Genomic DNA, 18006 nt, shown 5'->3' with positions numbered 1-18006 from the left:
TCTGAAGAAGAAGCCAATACCCGTGTATGATCGGTATATAGGAGCGGAGTAGAAGTCGCACTTTTTAATACACTTTTTACTTTTTATTACATTCATCAATATAAATTACATAAAGAGCTTCCTGGAGAAAGCCAGTGCAATCAATCCACAAATTATTATTAAGTTCAATATGTCCTGCGGAAAGAGCACTGAAGGGACGACGAATGAAATGCTACTAATGTCATATCTGATTTCACAGGCAAACTTGTATGCGAGTTTGGCGAATATTGGACCATTTTTACATCATATTTATAAATGTATTTTTGATAAGGCTTCAATACATGAAAAAAGCATTTGTAGAATTATTAAATTTGTAGCAGGGGTAGACAATACCAATCCTCGAGAGCTACCAAGAGTTCATGTTTCCCAGATCACCCAGCAAGTGCCCAGGTGCATTCATTACTCATTAACACATTTTAAAAGAACCACAAGTTCACTTGTGATTTTGTGAGGGGACCTGAAAAATGATAACTCTTGGACTCTCCCGAGGGCTGGAGTTGGCTAGCCCTGATTCAGTATGGTGCTTTCTAAAGAGAAATTATACATCAATAAGCAAGTATTTTTTAACATGTATTAAGTAATGAATATACCTGAACAAACAACATGGCTCTGGTAGTATCCCGATCCACAGGAGGTTACACACTGTCCTTCTTTCAACAGAAGAGATCCAGCACAGACTGTACATTCAAAGCCATTGTTACAACTGGAGCATGTCTCTTTACAAGCTGTTAACATAAAATCAGACAGGATACGGCAGTCATTAACAATACAGTAGCTATGCAAAAGGTAAGAACAGCTTTTATGTCTGTTATAGGCTTCAAATATATTGGACTGGAGAGGACTCACTGATGCATAAAAGAAAGAACATCCATGTGACATTCCTCGTGTTGACCAGAACTTTGACCCGGGGTCCCTGTTCTGGGCCTTCCAGTCGATGGAATAGGAAGAAAAGGTCACAGAGTGCTAACACTGGATCCTACAAGTCATACTAGGGGGTTAGGACCTCCCGTTGGTGTACGATGGCCAGAACTTTGACTTGAGGAGCCAATAGGTGGATTAGGAAGAAAACTTCACAGGAAACATTACATCCTAGAAGACATACTGTGGGGTTGTGGGACAGTCAGATCCCACAGGGGAATGTTTCGGGAAGAACTAAGACACGGGGAGCTTGATATAGGCCTTCCTTTGGACGTATTTGTAAAAAAGTTCACAAAATGGTAACATTGTATCACAAGAAGACTCACAGGGGGTTTGTTATTTACACAGTGTTATGTCCCATTGCTCTGGTAACAAGGCCATATTTGAGATGATCTGGGAAGAATACTGTATATGAAGATACTGATCATACATCAGAAAATGTCAGAAACCCGCCTACAATGAAATATTTTCTTTTTTTTTTAACAATTTCTTACATAGAATAGCAAATTCTGATGCACAATAAATTCTGATGGAAACAATAACAGGCAGTGATAGCGGTAGAAAGGCCCTGTTCACAAGCTTACACTCTGTACTGTGTATATAGGGCAACTGTGTTTCTCCTAATAGATGATATAAATTGTCACTTCATGTATTACCTAGACATGTTCTGCCATCAACATAGAATCCAGGGTCGCAGCTGTACACACAGCGTCCCATCTGCAATAAGTGAGCGTCATCACGGCAGATGTCACAATGGTGAATAGACTGAGAACAGGTTAAGCAGTCTGGGTGACACAGATCTAGAATGAAAAAAAAAAACAGAAAGCACATGGGTGGGCGGTTTCTTATCCTACCTCATGGAGAAAAAACACAGAGCTCCAACTGTACATGACTCATCTGTTATCACTCACTAGTTAAATCACTGCTGAAAATGTAATAAATATTTCTGTATGAGTTGCCACATTAGATGCAGGAAAATCCAATCCCTGTAGACAGTATTATGCGAGTTAATCTAATGAAATCATTATGATTTCATATATATGAACAAACACAGTATAATCCACTCAATATTGGCAGGACTGAAGTATCAATATTCCAAATTAATGTTAGGTGTGTCATACAACTAGGAAAGGGGGTTTCTCCAATCCACTCAAACAGGCCTGCCTCGGAGTGCTACATTGGTTATACGTAGTCTATGATACACGGAATAACAGACAATAAAGACAAAGCAGCTACTGTACATATGGTCAGAGGCGGATTAAGACCACATTGGCATTGCATACAAATCTGTATCAGAATCTAGTAAACTGACTGCCCATTTTACTTTACAAATACTTTTTATCCTATGAAAGAAAGTATAGGGACCCTGGGCATGTGGACAGGTCCATGTGATGTCATTATGTCACAAGATAGTCACGCAATGTTCCTCTGGGAATTTTGGATGGTCAGAATATCTTTATGGGGCCCATTGGGACCTGCTGAGCCCTAAGCAGGCTCATAGGTTGCCTTGTGGAAAATCCACCTCTGCATATGGTATGATATGTGACTATAAAAATCCTAGCTGATGATGTCCTTTTTACAGAAGTCCAATTCAATCACTTATTGATACTAAGGGGTATATTTACTAGAATATATCTAAAATTAACCTATATCAGCATGGTGTTCCAGGAACAAAAATAAAAATGTACTTTTTTTTTAATGGTTTGGGGGGGGGGGGGGGGGGAGCAGTTTTTTATTACCAATTTTTTATTTTTTTTATATTGCATGTGACTGAGTCTATATACAGAGCAGAGCATAACTGATATTGGAATAAAACTGTGCGGCTGCTCCATTGTAGCACTTTGCATTCAGATTCAGAGACTCAGGTGGAGATGTATTATAGTGGCACGCTTTACTTCAGTAATGAGCTGGGGGGAGAGAAAAAAATCCCCGCATGAGTACACAGTGCATCAGTATAGTGCTGTGTCTCTCTGCCCAGCCGCCTCTAGTGTGCATGTGCCAGATCTCACTACTAACACTAGATCTTCTGCGCAGCCCAGAGGCTGCACCTGCCACAGCCAAGGATAGTGCTGTCTCTGCTGTGGATAGGGCTTTGGCACCTGCATCTGCTGGAATTAATAGCGGCAGGTGTCGGATCATACATTGGCCCTTATTCTGGTTGACTCACTTGGGAGTGAATTCACACCCTTGCGAGTCAACCAGAACCCGCCCTGCGTGTGGTGGTACGCCCGCCCCCTTTCGCATGCCGAGTTTGTCCCCCCGCATGCCAGTGGGAACCTCCCCATCTTTTGATGATCGCCGAATGATGTTGAAGGTGCACGCATATGTAAGGGAGGTCCAGACTTGTACATATGCGTGTAGAAATCCAGGGAATTGGGCGGGCAGCTGACATCCGTTATGTCAGCTGTACGCCCCCCGCATGTGAAAACCTGCACTACGTTCCATGCATGCAATATAGATTCAACTGTGGCTTTGAATTGTCCCTACTGTGTAAAATATTAGACTGCATCTCGTTCTAGTATGTCATATTGTCTATTTTAGTTCAATGTATAGCATTGCCCAAGCAAGCCCTAATTGCTATATTGAAAGTATACAGGGCTTCCTCTTGCTGCCATGATTGTAGGTGAGCAGGTGTGTTCAACATTTACACATATTTAGCATGATAGAATGGGATTATCAGTGCAATTATCGTGCATACAACTTGCATGTCATTTGCTTGGTATACTATTTACTAAACTTGGATTTTTGCCTCAAATCAGACTTTAACATCCCAGTGAACCCAGAGGGGGATATAATAAAAAGTGTGCCGAGCGCAGCGAGGTGCCGTTCCCAAAGCATGGCAAGCGCAGCAAGTCATGCAAGGGGACGTGGCACACTTAGATGGGTCCATGTCAACATAGGCGCCAAAAAACCCTTAGAAACTCATGTCGACATTTTGACCTGTCACCATTTCAATTGTCGGTATTTGGAACATGTCAGCATAATAAATGTCAGTATTTTGTCCCTGTTGGTATTTTGACTGTTGGTCAATGGGTGTCTGTATTATGACTGTTGGTATTGTGTTCGCTGGGAAATCATACCGAACCTCTATATCCCACCTATCCATCGGATAAACCTTTAAATAGAACACACACACACACACACACACACACACACACACACATATATATATTGATAGATGTGTGTGTGCAGCACATTTTGTTAGGGCGTGAAATGCCAGAGAGACGTGTCTAACACTGACTATTGGCCATGTAAAGCACTACATATTGTTCATGTCTAGCACTACTTTTCAATTAGTGATGTATGTGGGATTAAGCATTATTGTGTGAAAAAGAGGAGGGTAGTGCTGAATAAGATGGGTACATCGGATCAACTCTGACTATATCGATCCCAGAATGCAGAACCTGGCATATGAACAAGATTACCATGTTACTTAGAGCAAGTTATATATATACAAAACAACAAAGCATACCTGGTTTGCATTCTGGACAGCACGCTCCTTCCATATTCACAGCCAGGGTTCCCAAAGGACATGAGGGACAATTTCGGGAAAAACAGGTCACCTGACCATTCTGGCACTCACACTCAGTGCACATGTCTTCTTTCCACTTCTCCCCATTCTTCCATGAGTACAAAGAAAAGGGATAAGAAGTACAACATGAATGATTTACAGCCATACACCTAGAACCATATATTGCAGAAGAAATCATTAATTAATGATGATTGGGATCAATGTTATTGGAAAAACCAGTGCTTGTGACAGTGCAGTAGAGAACCTTGCCGGGCCCAGGTACTTTTCAGTGGGTGTGGCCTCATTGTGAAAGGCAAGGCCATGAAACATTAGAATAAAATACCACTTTAACCCCTTGAGTGGTGGGGTTTCATGTGGCAGAGCAAACCTACCAGGGCAGGTTTGTCCTGCCCCAGAAATACTCACCAATCAAGCTAAATCTGCTGTCTTCTGCAGCAGCCCCTGCTTCCCTGGGGCTGCTGCTTCTGGCTTTGGCTGTTCATTCCACTGGGGACTGCGGGGGGGGGGGGGGGGAACAGCTGAGCAAGGGGGCGAGGGGTTTTGCTGCTAGAGTGTGGTGCGCCAGTGGTGGCATGCCCAGAAATTTTCCGGAACAGTCTGCTGTGGTAGAGCAGTTCAGCTTGAAATTTTTGGGCATACCACCAAAGTGGTTAAACACCTTTCTGGCCACACTGCCGCCCAGTGCACAGTAGCATGTGCTGGGTTGAGAAGAGCTGCTGTAGCTGCTGCTGCCAGATAACAGGGGCCCCAATGGGCCTCTCCATCAGACCTGGGCCCAGGTATTTAGTACCCCCCTCCCCTCGGGTGTGGTATGACACACGACAGTCTGGATTCCGACAGTCATATCTCCGACGTCGGACTCCCGACTGCACAGCGGGGGGAGCACAATGAAGCCCCTTGCGGGCTCACTGCGCTCGCCACGCTGCGGGCATGGTGGCGAGCTGTGCTCGCCACTTATTTTATTCTCCCTCTATGGGGGTCGTGGATCCCCATGAGGGAGCAGTCGGGATTCCGACGTCGGAGTAATGACTGTCGGAATCCCGACTGTCGGGGAGCCGTCCTGCACCCCTCCCCTCTCTCTTAGCTCCACTGCTTGGCTGCCAACTACAAAATATGTGGACAAACACCGGTTTTACCGTATTTTCCTATGCATCAAAACCCGGCTGCACCGATACCGCATTGTAGGGTATCGCCACCCTTTAGAAGCCTATGGGTTTCTTTTCCCCGCCAGCCGATTCCGACGCAAACTCGCTGTCCTCGCTGACACACCCCCCCTCCTTCCTCCGGCTTACCTTCCTGAAAGGTCCTCCTGGACCCCGGAAGGTAAACCCCTCCTCCCCCTAGTGAGGGGGAAGGAGGAGGCGCCGGGGACAGCCTGCTTAGCTGTCCCCAGCGTGAGGGGAGCAGGAGGCGGCAGGAAGGTGAAGGAGACCCCCTGCACACCACAGTACTGGTATCGCAGGGGGCCTCTGTCACCGCACTGCAATGCCAGACGCATATGTTAGTACATATGCGCAGGCATCGCGGCGGGCGGTGATGTATTTTAATACATCCCGCCCTAAATAATTAAACCTAAAGATTACATACGAACACAATTTATTTAATTTATATATTTTCTAATTTTCTCAATAAGAGCCTTTTGGCCTAGCCGTGCCATTTATACAATTCTGATATTATAGGGCGCCTTAATTCAAAAAAGCTTGGGAACCACTGCCTCAACCTGATCTAAATGGGTTATTTTACCGTTACATGACTTTAATCCTTACTGTTACCACCTGCATAGCTTTTTTTTCCCAGATTCTCTTCTTTAGGAAAGTATATTATTTGTGTTTCACGGATATGGAATAAATCTGTTTTAGTGCTTTATGCTGTCTTCACAAATTTCTGGCATTACAGGCAAAAAGATTTTAGTATAGAGGTCAGGAAGATTTATAGTGTATGCAGGAATAAGGGCTGTTTGTGGAACCAGTAATATGGGTAAAACAGGCGCTACTCTAACTATTTGTACAATGTTCTTCTGCACTCCACTAATGCAGTGTCCTGAATGTCAGAGAATTAGTAGTTGTGTGTGTTAAAGTGTTTAGCAATAAATATGCAAATGTCACAATTAACAGAAATTATTGCATTTTCTAATGGGGATTTTTCACCCTTTTTCTTTATTTGTATATGAAAAGTATTAACAGTATTCCAGAAATAAATGACCATAAAGAACAAGTCATCTGTATACAGTAGGTTTATAGTAGGAAAAATGTCTCCCTGTATAACAAAAAACAGAGATGATTCCACACATGAAAAAAATTGGCACCAGTTTAACGCCTTTTGAAACATTGTACAACAGCTTGCTGACAGATTATATTCTCCTCCGTGTGATTTGCTGTAATTGGATTTGGTGTGGTATAGCTCAGACAATGTTTAGGATGACAGTCATTAGGTTGACAGCAAAAGGTCTACATGTTTAATGGCGACATTGATAAAAGGCCAACCCATGCATAATGGTCGACATGGGTTTCTCACCTTTTTATATCAATGTCAACAACTGAGCACGTGTACCACCAATTAGTGCACTGCGTTCCTTTGTATGGCTCAAGCTCAGGGTTTACCATTCCCAAGTGGAGTCCCAAAAATTCATGTCGACCTTTTGGTGTTGACCTATTGACTGATGACCTTTACAATATCTGTCAACCATCTGGATACCACTTGAATTTTAGGCCACTAGAAGGTGCCCATACACAGTACAATTATTGTATACATTTTGGACTAGATCGAATCGGTTTTGCAATGCAATGAGATGCAATGAGATGTATGTGCAGCACATACTTTTTGAGCTGTGCGATGAGATGTGTGATGGGAGCGCGCATCTCATCGCACCCAGCAATTGTACCATGTATGGGCTTAAGTCGTAACTCCTCTGGTTTAAGGTCGCAATAAAATATAAAACTAATTCGATTACTGTTGTAATTAAGTAAAACACAGGCCAGTCACTGTGTAACACCTAATATATAACAACCCAATTATAAACTATTACATCAATAATAATAAAGAACGCAACCTAATCAGAGATGATCAATAACGTCACAGTATACTTTCATATTAAGCATATAATAGAGTAAGGGTATTCCACATGGAAATTTGACTTGATACCATTTACACAATACAGAAATGTTGCTGATTCTTATCAGATTCTCTTATCAGTGGGTGATTTGTTACTTGCTCTTGTTATTTTGATCCTGTTAATATTTAAAAAATTATGTTATGATGTACAGTATATTAATCATTAATCTTGTGCTACTTCTTATTATAAATTTATCGTAGCATGCATATCCGACTTGTGCCCCATTCTAAATTGCTTACCTTTACTCTACAGTATTTCTTCCATTATATATTGAAGAATTATTTAATGTCACTATTTACCACTATGTTCTGAGCCTGTCAGCACTGGCTAAAGTTATCATGGGCAGCTCCTGCTGTGATCCGGATCTACCAAATACTTAAACATTGCAGGCTTGTTAATAATACCATAGAACATGAGCGTTATGTCTACACTAGCCAAAAATCGAAAATAGATGGGATAGATGCCTCAGTCTCTTAGGGGGTTATTTACTAAGATGGGAGTTCTATTTAAGACGGGATGTTGTTATGGGCAACCAATCAGATTCTATTATGTTCTAGAAGGTGCTAAATAAATAAAAAGTAGATTCTGATTGGTTGCCCATAGCAACATCCCATCTCAAATAGAGCTCCCTTCTTAGTAACTAAGGCCCTTCTGTTAAATTCGCAGCTTACCGAGTCCCAGAGAACCCGCCCTGCCGAGAATACACCCTCCCCCCACCGCTGTAAGAAGACAAATCCCCTTGCATGTGCCGGCTGTAGGAGAAATCATTTGATAGATGCCAACCATCAAATTATTTCTCCTGCCATTTCAAATATAATTCAGTGGAGAATTATATTTGCGGGCAGTGAGACAAAGACAGGGCAGACAGCTGACGGCATGTGATGTTTCCCATGTCCATGCACCGCCACCACCCCTGTCTGCCCCATTCCACCCCCTAGGCCCCCCCTCCCCACTGCAAATGGCCTGCCAACATTGTAAATCACAGAGATTGTTTGCAGTCCGCGTTTGGCTGGGACCATAGGGGACAGGGGCCCAATTCTTTCACTCTGAGTGAACCAGAATCGGTCCAAAAATCCTTTAAACTGTGTACACGGCTCTGATTTCGGCTATCAATTTTGACTATACAGTCAAAATCGCATAGCAATTTAGTAAAAAAACAGACAGTGTTCAGCCACATGCAATCCCAAAGTGCGGCCCTGCGGCGTCGGTATCGCATGGCTAAATATACTGTTCAGGCAAATCTATCTTGACTATAAGTCGCCTGTAGAATGTATTTGGCCTAGGTCCAAATAGTGTAAATCTAAAGGAAATCTCAAGTGTAGTTAGCCAAAATTGGATAGTCAAAATTGTCCATTAGCTTAAATCCTACCGTATGTACACACAGCATTAATCTCATCCATTTCTCCGGACAACCCCTAGAGAGTCTTCCTTATGATAACCCACTGTTTATTTCCCTCCGTTTCCACAATTTGTTTATTTGAGGTGCCCACCGTCCACTGAGTTTTTTTCTTCTCTTTAATTTAACATATTTGGTTTATGTTTATCACTCTTTTTGTATTGTATACTGTTCAATTCATGTTTATGGTCTGTGAATTGGGAAGACACAGTAGTTGATTGACCCGTTACTTGTCACTCTCTTTTTTGCATTGTAGTGACTATGGTAATGTCTTGTATTAGTTGCTTTGCATCAGCGATGTGTGCTGAGCAATCTGTGCCGACCAGTGTTCTCTGGTGAGAACATTGTTGATCTGACTAGATTTCGCCGCCATGCAGTCAAGTTATAGCAACGCGCAGGACCGCGCATCGCCGTTACTATGGACTGTACACACGGGGGATTTCTAAGTGGTCAAAACAGATCGCTTGGAAATAGCCTAAAAAAATCACCCTGTGTGTACGCTCCTTAAGTAAGAAAATCTCACATTGCTTACATTGCTTTCAATCACATTGACATATTTATTTATATGCTTATGTGTATATTAAAGTGTGTAAATGAAAGAGTGGGAGCAGCATTTTGAGTAGGCCTGTTAAGGCATATATTTATAGAAACGTACCCACATATTACAAATTACTTGTATTATGGTAAACATGCACTGTATAGTCTAAGAAAAACGATTTGTGCACAGTATTATAATAACATCTCTATTAGTAATATAATGAGTGTGTGTACTTTCATATTTCTAATGGTCCCATTTACTCTATGCTATTTAACTAAATGTTAATTAACTCTCCTTCCCTGACTGCCCAAAACACTTTGCGGCTGTCAAAGGGCGAAAAAAAAAGCCAGTTAAATAAAGGAGAAAAGTCTTCTAAACATAATTATCTAAAAAGGTGCCAAGAAAAGGAAGATAACAGAATTAACCTCCACACAGGCTTAATTTCCTTTTCCCTCATTTATAAGGGTAAGTGTCACGTAGCTTCACAGACTTTCTGCTGGCTCTTTAATGTCATGCAGCACAAGTGTTAAGGTTGGGAGTTGATTATGTGGTTTAAGAGCATTAAGAATTTCTCAAACAGACAAATACTGGGGGGCATACATTATCAGATAAAATGTCTGGCCCTAATATCTGCCATGGAGAGAAAACATTTCCCCATGAAGGAACAGGGGAAATGTCATGTGTTCGTCTGCGGCAGCACGTACAATGACCGATGCAGCTCACCGATGATAGAATCAGCTGTGCATGTTGGAAGATATCTAATATCTGACTGTCTGTTCATCTCTGATTGGCTGCAGGTTTAGATTATGTAAATGTCCTGACGTACTAATATTGTATAAAGGCCCAATTATAGATCTATAAGTATTTTTCATTTTATTTAAGGAAACCCCTTTTTCATACATTTCTGTAGGCCTTTTGGCTGAGAACGCTTCAACCGTCTATGATATAAGCAGAGTGAACAGAAGTATGCTGAATGATGTTAAGTTGGTGTAGGTAATGAGGCTGCATATTGGGCGTCATGGCAGTTTTATTATGAGATCAGGGATTACTAATTGTTTTTAATACCTAGAAACCTAAAAAAAAGATTTTTATTTTTCTCTTGATGAGGGTCATTCAGGTGTGGTTGCACCTGCATTATCATGATGTTTAGTACTTTGTGCATGTGCAAGACCAGTTCTGTGCATGAACAAGTCCTGTGACAGCGGAAGCAGGATGCAGCACATTTTAACCCCTTCCTGACAGAGCCAGTTTTTGCGTTCCTGACAGAGCCCTTTTTTTCAAATCTGACATGTCTCACTTAAGTGGGGATAACTTTTTTTTGCTTTTACTTATCCCAGTGATTTTGAGATTGTTTTTTCGTGACACATTGTACTTCAAATTAGTGGTAAATTTGGGTCGATACAGTCTGTGTTTTTTTGTGAAAAATACCAAAATGTCGTAAAAAAATGGAAAATTTAGCAATTTGCAAAATGTTAAATTTTCTGCTTGTGAGACAAATAATCATACCACTCAAAATAGTTAATAACTAACATAGACCATATGTCTACTTTATGTTTCCATCATTATTTCAACTTCCTTTTAATTTTTTTGGACACTAGGAGGCTTACAATATGAATAGCAAATTCTCAAATTTTCAAGAAAATTTCAAACACTGATTTTTTTAGGGACCAGTTCAGTTCTGATGTGACTTTGAGGGACTTGTATGTGAGACCCCCCCATAAATGATACCATTTCAAAAACTGCACCCCTCACAGTATTCAAAACAGCATTTTGGAAGTTTGTTAACCCTTTAGGTGTTTCACAGGAATTAAAACAAAGTGTAGGTGAAATTTCAAAATTTCATTTTTTTTTGCAGATTTGCAATTTTAATACATTTTTCTAAGGAACACAGTACATTTTACTAGAGAAATGTGACTAAAAATTGATTCCCCCAATTCTTTTGTTTTCATAAATATCCTATATGTGGCCCTAGTGTGCACGTTGACCAAACCACAGGCTTCATAATAGAAGAAGCACCTACTTGATTTTGGAGCCTCCTTTTTATGAGATTATTTTTTAGGCACCATGTAGGTTTCTAGGCACCATAAGATGCTAAAATTTAGGAACCCCCCCACAAGTGACCCCATTTTGCAAACTACACCCCTCAGGGAATTCATCTAGGGGTATAGTGTACATTTCAAACCCCCAGGGGTTTCACCAATTGTGGTACAACTGGGCAGTGAAAATGAAAAATTAAATTTTTTTACACAAAAATGCAGTTCTGGCTCAAAATTTTTCATTTTTACAAGGAATGAAGGAGACAAAGCACCCCAAAATCTGTGCCCCAATTTCTCCCGAGTACGGCAATGCCTCACATGTGACCAAAAAATACCATTTGGGTGCATGGCAGGACTCAGAAGGGAAGGAGTGATTTTTGGATTTTGCAGCTCAGATTCTGGTGGAATTTTGGTGGGTGCTATGTCGCATTAGCAAGACCCCCCAAGCACCAATACAGTGGAACCCCCCCACAAGTGACCCCATTTTGCAAACTACACCCCTCAGGGAATTCATCTAGGGGTATAGTGTACATTTCAAACCCCCAGGGGTTTCACCAATTTTGATACAAGTGGGCAGTGAAAATGAAAAATTACATTTTTTTTACACAAAAATGCAGTTCTGGCTCAAAATTTTTCATTTTCACAAGGAATGAAGGAGACAAAGCACCCCAAAATCTGTGCCCCAATTTCTCCCGAGTACGGCAATGCCTCACATGTGACCAAAAAATACCATTTGGGTGCATGGCAGGACTCAGAAGGGAAGGAGTGATTTTTGGATTTTGCAGCTCAGATTCTGGTGGAATTTTGGTGGGTGCTATGTCGCATTAGCAAGACCCCCCAAGCACCAATACAGTGGAACCCCCCCACAAGTGACCCCATTTTGCAAACTACACCCCTCAGGGAATTCATCTAGGGGTATAGTGTACATTTCAAACCCCCAGGGGTTTCACCAATTTTGATACAAGTGGGCAGTGAAAATGAAAAATTACATTTTTTTTACACAAAAATGCAGTTCTGGCTCAAAATTTTTCATTTTCAGAAGGTATGAAGGAGAAAAAGCACCCCAAAATCTGTGCCCCAATTTCTCCAGAGTACGGCAATGCCTCACATGTGACCAAAAAATACCAGTTGGGTGCATGGCAGGACTCAGAAGGGAAGGAGTGATTTTTGGATTTTGCAGCTCAGATTCTGGTGGAATGAATGGTGGGTGCTATGTCGCATTAGCAAGACCCCCAAGCACCAATACAGTGGAACCCCCCCACAAGTGACCCCATTTTGCAAACTACACCCCTCAGGGAATTCATCTAGGGGTATAGTGTACATTTCAAACCCCCAGGGGTTTCACCAATTTTGATACAAGTGGGCAGTGAAAATGAAAAATTACATTTTTTTACACAAAAATGCAGTTCTGGCTCAAAAATTTTCATTTTCAGAAGGTATGAAGGAGAAAAAGCACCCCAAAATCTATGCCCCAATTTCTCCCGAGTACGGCAATGCCTCACATGTGACCAAAAAATACCAGTTGGGTGCATGGCAGGACTCAGAAGGGAAGGAGTGATTTTTGGATTTTGCAGCTCAGATTCTGGTGGAATTTTGGTGGGTGCTATGTCGCATTAGCAAGACCCCCCAAGCACCAATACAGTGGAACCCCCCCACAAGTGACCCCATTTTGCAAACTACACCCCTCAGGGAATTCATCTAGGGGTATAGTGTACATTTCAAACCCCCAGGGGTTTCACAAATTTTGATACAAGTGGGCAGTGAAAATGAAAAATTACATTTTTTTACACAAAAATGCAGTTCTGGCTCAAAATTTTTCATTTTCAGAAGGTATGAAGGAGAAAAAGCACCCCAAAATCTGTGCCCCAATTTCTCCCGAGTACGGCAATGCCTCACATGTGACCAAAAAATACCAGTTGGGGGCATGGCAGGACTCAGAAGGGAACGAGTGATTTTTGGATTTTGCAGCTCAGATTCTGGTGGAATTTTGGTGGGTGCTATGTCGCATTAGCAAGACCCCCCAAGCACCAATACAGTGGAACCCCCCCACAAGTGACCCCATTTTGCAAACTACACCCCTCAGGGAATTCATCTAGGGGTATAGTGTACATTTCAAACCCCCAGGGGTTTCACCAATTTTGATACAAGTGGGCAGTGAAAATGAAAAATTACATTTTTTTTACACAAAAATGCAGTTCTGGCTCAAAATTTTTCATTTTCAGAAGGTATGAAGGAGAAAAAGCACCCCAAAATCTGTGCCCCAATTTCTCCAGAGTACGGCAATGCCTCACATGTGACCAAAAAATACCAGTTGGGTGCATGGCAGGACTCAGAAGGGAAGGAGTGATTTTTGGATTTTGCAGCTCAGATTCTGGTGGAATGAATGGTGGGTGCTATGTTGCACCAATACAGTGGAACCCCCCACAAGTCACCCCATTTTGCAAAGTACACCCCTCAGGGAATTCATCTAGGGGTATAGTGTACATTTCAAACCCCCAGGGGTTTCACCAATTTTGATACAAGTGGGCAGTGAAAATGAAAAATTACATTTTTTTACACAAAAATGCAGTTCTGGCTCAAAATTTTTCATTTTCAGAAGGTATGAAGGAGACAAAGCACCCCAAAATCTGTGCCCCAATTTCTCCCGAGTACGGCAATGCCTCATGTGTGACCAAAAAGTGGCAGGACTCAGAAGGGAAGGAGTGATATTTGGATTTTGCAGCACAAATTCTGGTGGAATGATGGTGGGTGCTATGTCGCATTAGCAAGACCCCCAAAGCACCAATACAGTGGAACCCCCCCACAAGTGACCCCATTTTGCAAACTACACCCCTCAGGGAATTCATCTAGGGGTATAGTGTACATTTCAAACCCCCAGGGGTTTCAGCAATTCTGATACAAGTGGGCAGTGAAAATGAAAAATTACATTTTTTTACACAAAAATGCAGTTCTGGCTCAAAATTTTTCATTTTCAGAAGGTATGAAGGAGACAAAGCACCCCAAAATCTGTGCCCCAATTTCTCCCGAGTACGGCAATGCCTCATGTGTGACCAAAAAGTGGCAGGACTCAGAAGGGAAGGAGTGATATTTGGATTTTGCAGCACAAATTCTGGTGGAATGATGGTGGGTGCTATGTCGCATTAGCAAGACCCCCAAAGCACCAATACAGTGGAACCCCCCCACAAGTGACCCCATTTTGCAAACTACACCCCTCAGGGAATTCATCTAGGGGTATAGTGTACATTTCAAACCCCCAGGGGTTTCAGCAATTCTGATACAAGTGGGCAGTGAAAATGAAAAATTACATTTTTTTTTACACAAAAATGCAGTTCTGGCTCAAAATTTTTCATTTTCAGAAGGTATGAAGGAGAAAAAGCACCCCAAAATCTGTGCCCCAATTTCTCCCGAGTACGGCAATGCCTCACATGTGACCAAAAAATACCAGTTGGGTGCATGGCAGGACTCAGAAGGGAAGGAGTGATTTTTGGGTGCTATGTGGCATTAGCAAGACCCCCGAAGCACGGTGAAATTATGAACCTAATAATCCATAGATGTGTGGTATATTTTAAAACACTCCTTTATACATAGGCCGGGTTTGTCGGGGCAAGTGTCACACTGGAAAATAGTTTGCTTTCTTATTCCCTTTTTATAGCAAACTTTGCACCTTTTTTGTGTCCTGCCCTTTTTTCCAGTGGAGGGGATTTCATCAGGAAAATGCTGCCCTGGTACAATACGGGGGCCAGTACTAGAAGTACTGGGGCCCTCTGCCTGCTGGTTCCCAAATATTAGGCCCTTTATGATTTCCTCTTGAAAGTGCATAAATGTCCCCCTCTGGCCGGTAGAACGGAATAGCACGTAAGCGTTATACAGTGCCATCTGGATGATATACACGGCCAGCTTCTTGTACCAGATTTTTGTTTTCCGCAGGGCACTGTACGGCTTCAGTACCTGATCTGAAAGATCCACTCCGCCCATGTACCTATTGTAATCCAGGATACAATTAGGTTTTGAGGTGTGAGTACTGGTACCTCGTACAGGGACGGAGGTGGTACTGTCTCCGTGAATTGTTGTCAGTATAAGGACATCCCTCTTGTCCTTATATTTGACCAACAACATATTTTCGGTGCATATTCCCCTGCTTTCACCCCTTCTCATTACTTGGGCAATGTGCGTTTTTGGGAGGCCTCTTTGGTTCTTGCGCACAGTACCGCAAGCTGCTGTACCTCTTGAACCAAGGGCCTTAAACAGGGGGATGCTAGTGTAAAAGTTATCCACATAGAGGTGATAACCTTTATCCAGGAAGGGGTGCACTAAATCCCAGACAATTTTTCCACTAACACCTACGAGGGAGGGGGGGCATTCTGGCGGTTCAATTCTTGAATCCTTCCCTTCATATACCCTAAACCTGTGAGTGTACCCTGAGGTGCTTTCACACAGCTTATACATTTTTATGCCATACCTTGCCCTCTTACTGGGAAGGTACTGGCGGAATTTAACCCTTCCTTTAAAATGTATAAGGGACTCGTCTATGCAAATGAATTTATCTGGGATGTACATGTCTTCAAATTTGGCACTGAAATGATCAATGACCGGCCTGACTTTGAATAGCCGGTCAAAGGTGGGATCATCTCTGGGTGGGCACTGTGCATTATCGTTGTAATGCAAAAATTTAAGGATCGTCTCAAATCGAGCCCGGGGCATGGCCATACGGTAAAATGGGGTGCTGTACAGAACATCTGTACTCCAATATTGCCTAATTTCTGGCTTTTTTACTATGCCCATATGAAACACCAGACCCCAAAACATCATCATCTCTACTGCATCTACAGGGGTCCACCTAGCAAATGATGACGTGGGGTTTTGAGCAATAAACTGCTGGGCATATAAATTAGTTTGGTCCACCATTAAATTTATAAAATCATCAGAGAAAAATAATTTGAAAAAGTCAATTTCTCTGAGACCTGTGGAATCAAATTGGATTCCTGGCATGGCCAAAAACTCAGGAACCTGGGGCTCAAAATTGTCTGGTGGTGGGGTCCATACGAGATCAATTATTGGGGGGGGGGGTCTCAGTTGCTCTACGGGGGCGTCTTTGAGGGGGTCCCTCATCACCAGAGGAGGAAGAGGTGCTTAAGACGAATCCTTCAAATTCCCCGCTTGCCTCACTGGCTGTGTCAGAGTCAGAGGCAAGCATGGCATATGCCTCCTCCGCTGAATACATTCTTCTGGATGACTGGGATGACATTTGGGATGACATTTGGGATGACATTTTTATTTTTGTGTTACTGGTAGTGAAATGTTTCAACACGTGTATAGTGTAGGGGGGGGTACAAACTTTATTTCAACCCGGGGGGTATGTAGTGTGTAGTGTGTATGTAGTGCAGAAAAAAAAAATACTTTATACAAAAAAAAAAAAAATTGAAGGGGTTAAAAAAAAATTGAAGGGGTTAAAAAAAAAAAATTGAAGGGGTTAAAAAAAAAAATTGAAGGGGTTAAAAAAAAAAAAATTGAAGGGGTTAAAAAAAAAAAAGGTCCTGCGCCAAAAATTGAGCACAGATGTTGGTCAGTAACGTCCGTCACTGAACAGCGCTCAAAGGCAACAGGAATTTGATCCAAAAAAAAAAAATAGATCAACCCTGTGCCGAAAAAGCTGATCAGTGATGTACGTCACTGATCAGCGCACAGTGGCCACAGGACACACACAAAATCACAGTGTGTGTAAAAAAAAAATTAAAAAAAGACCCCACAGCACCCACAAAAAAAAAAAAGGTGATCAGTGATGCGACACTGATTACCAGTGAGGGGCAGCAGGTGCACAACCTTTGGTGCAACTGACAGTGCAACTGGCAGCAACTGACAGGTATATATAAAAAAAAAAAACCTCTGCACCCCCAAAAAGTTGCTGATCACCTCAGATATAGTGATCAGCACAAAAGGCGGGGGCAGCAGACACAAAATTTAGCACTCTCTATCACTCTCTGTCACTATCTCTCTCTATCTCTCTATCTCTCACTATCTATCACTCTATGACACTGCAGCAGCAGCAGTGACAGGTATATATATATATAAAAAAAAACCTGCGCCCCCAAAATGTTGCTGATCAGTTAATTTATACTGATCAGCACAAAAGGGGTGGCAGCAGTCAGTTATATAAAAAATATATAGCACAATCTGTCACTATCTCTATCTCTCTCTCTCTATCTCTCTCTATCTATAACTATCACACTGCAGCAGCACAAAATATAGCACTCTCTGTCACTAGGCCTCTCTATCTCTCTCTATCTCTCTCTATCTCTCTCTCTCTCTATCTCTCTCTATCTCTCTATCTATAACTATATCACACTGCAGCAGCACAAAATATAGCACTCTCTGACACTATCTCTCTCTATTTCTCTATCTCTCTCTATCTAACGCTATTACACTGCAGCAGCACAA

The 18006-nt window shown here is 42.1% G+C and overlaps 1 protein-coding gene across 3 annotated transcripts in view; it reads right to left on the bottom strand.

Annotated features, from left to right (window-relative positions):
- The window catches only part of FRAS1 (Fraser extracellular matrix complex subunit 1), a 460024-nt gene that overhangs the window by 212065 nt on the left and 229953 nt on the right, over window positions 1-18006 (bottom strand). For all 3 annotated transcript variants that reach the window (XM_083177073.1, XM_083177084.1, XM_083177093.1), the window contains 3 exons: window positions 4430-4577; window positions 1614-1757; window positions 630-764 (listed from right to left, as the gene is read on the bottom strand). In XM_083177073.1, coding sequence (XP_083033199.1) covers window positions 630-764; window positions 1614-1757; window positions 4430-4577 — 427 coding nt within the window. The remainder of the gene's footprint in view (window positions 1-629; window positions 765-1613; window positions 1758-4429; window positions 4578-18006) is intronic.

This window comes from Crinia signifera, chromosome 1 (genome assembly GCF_055691185.1).
Source record: "Crinia signifera chromosome 1, ASM5569118v1, whole genome shotgun sequence".
Classification (NCBI taxonomy): domain Eukaryota; kingdom Metazoa; phylum Chordata; class Amphibia; order Anura; family Myobatrachidae; genus Crinia; species Crinia signifera.
This window is presented reverse-complemented; position numbering and strand designations above follow the sequence as displayed.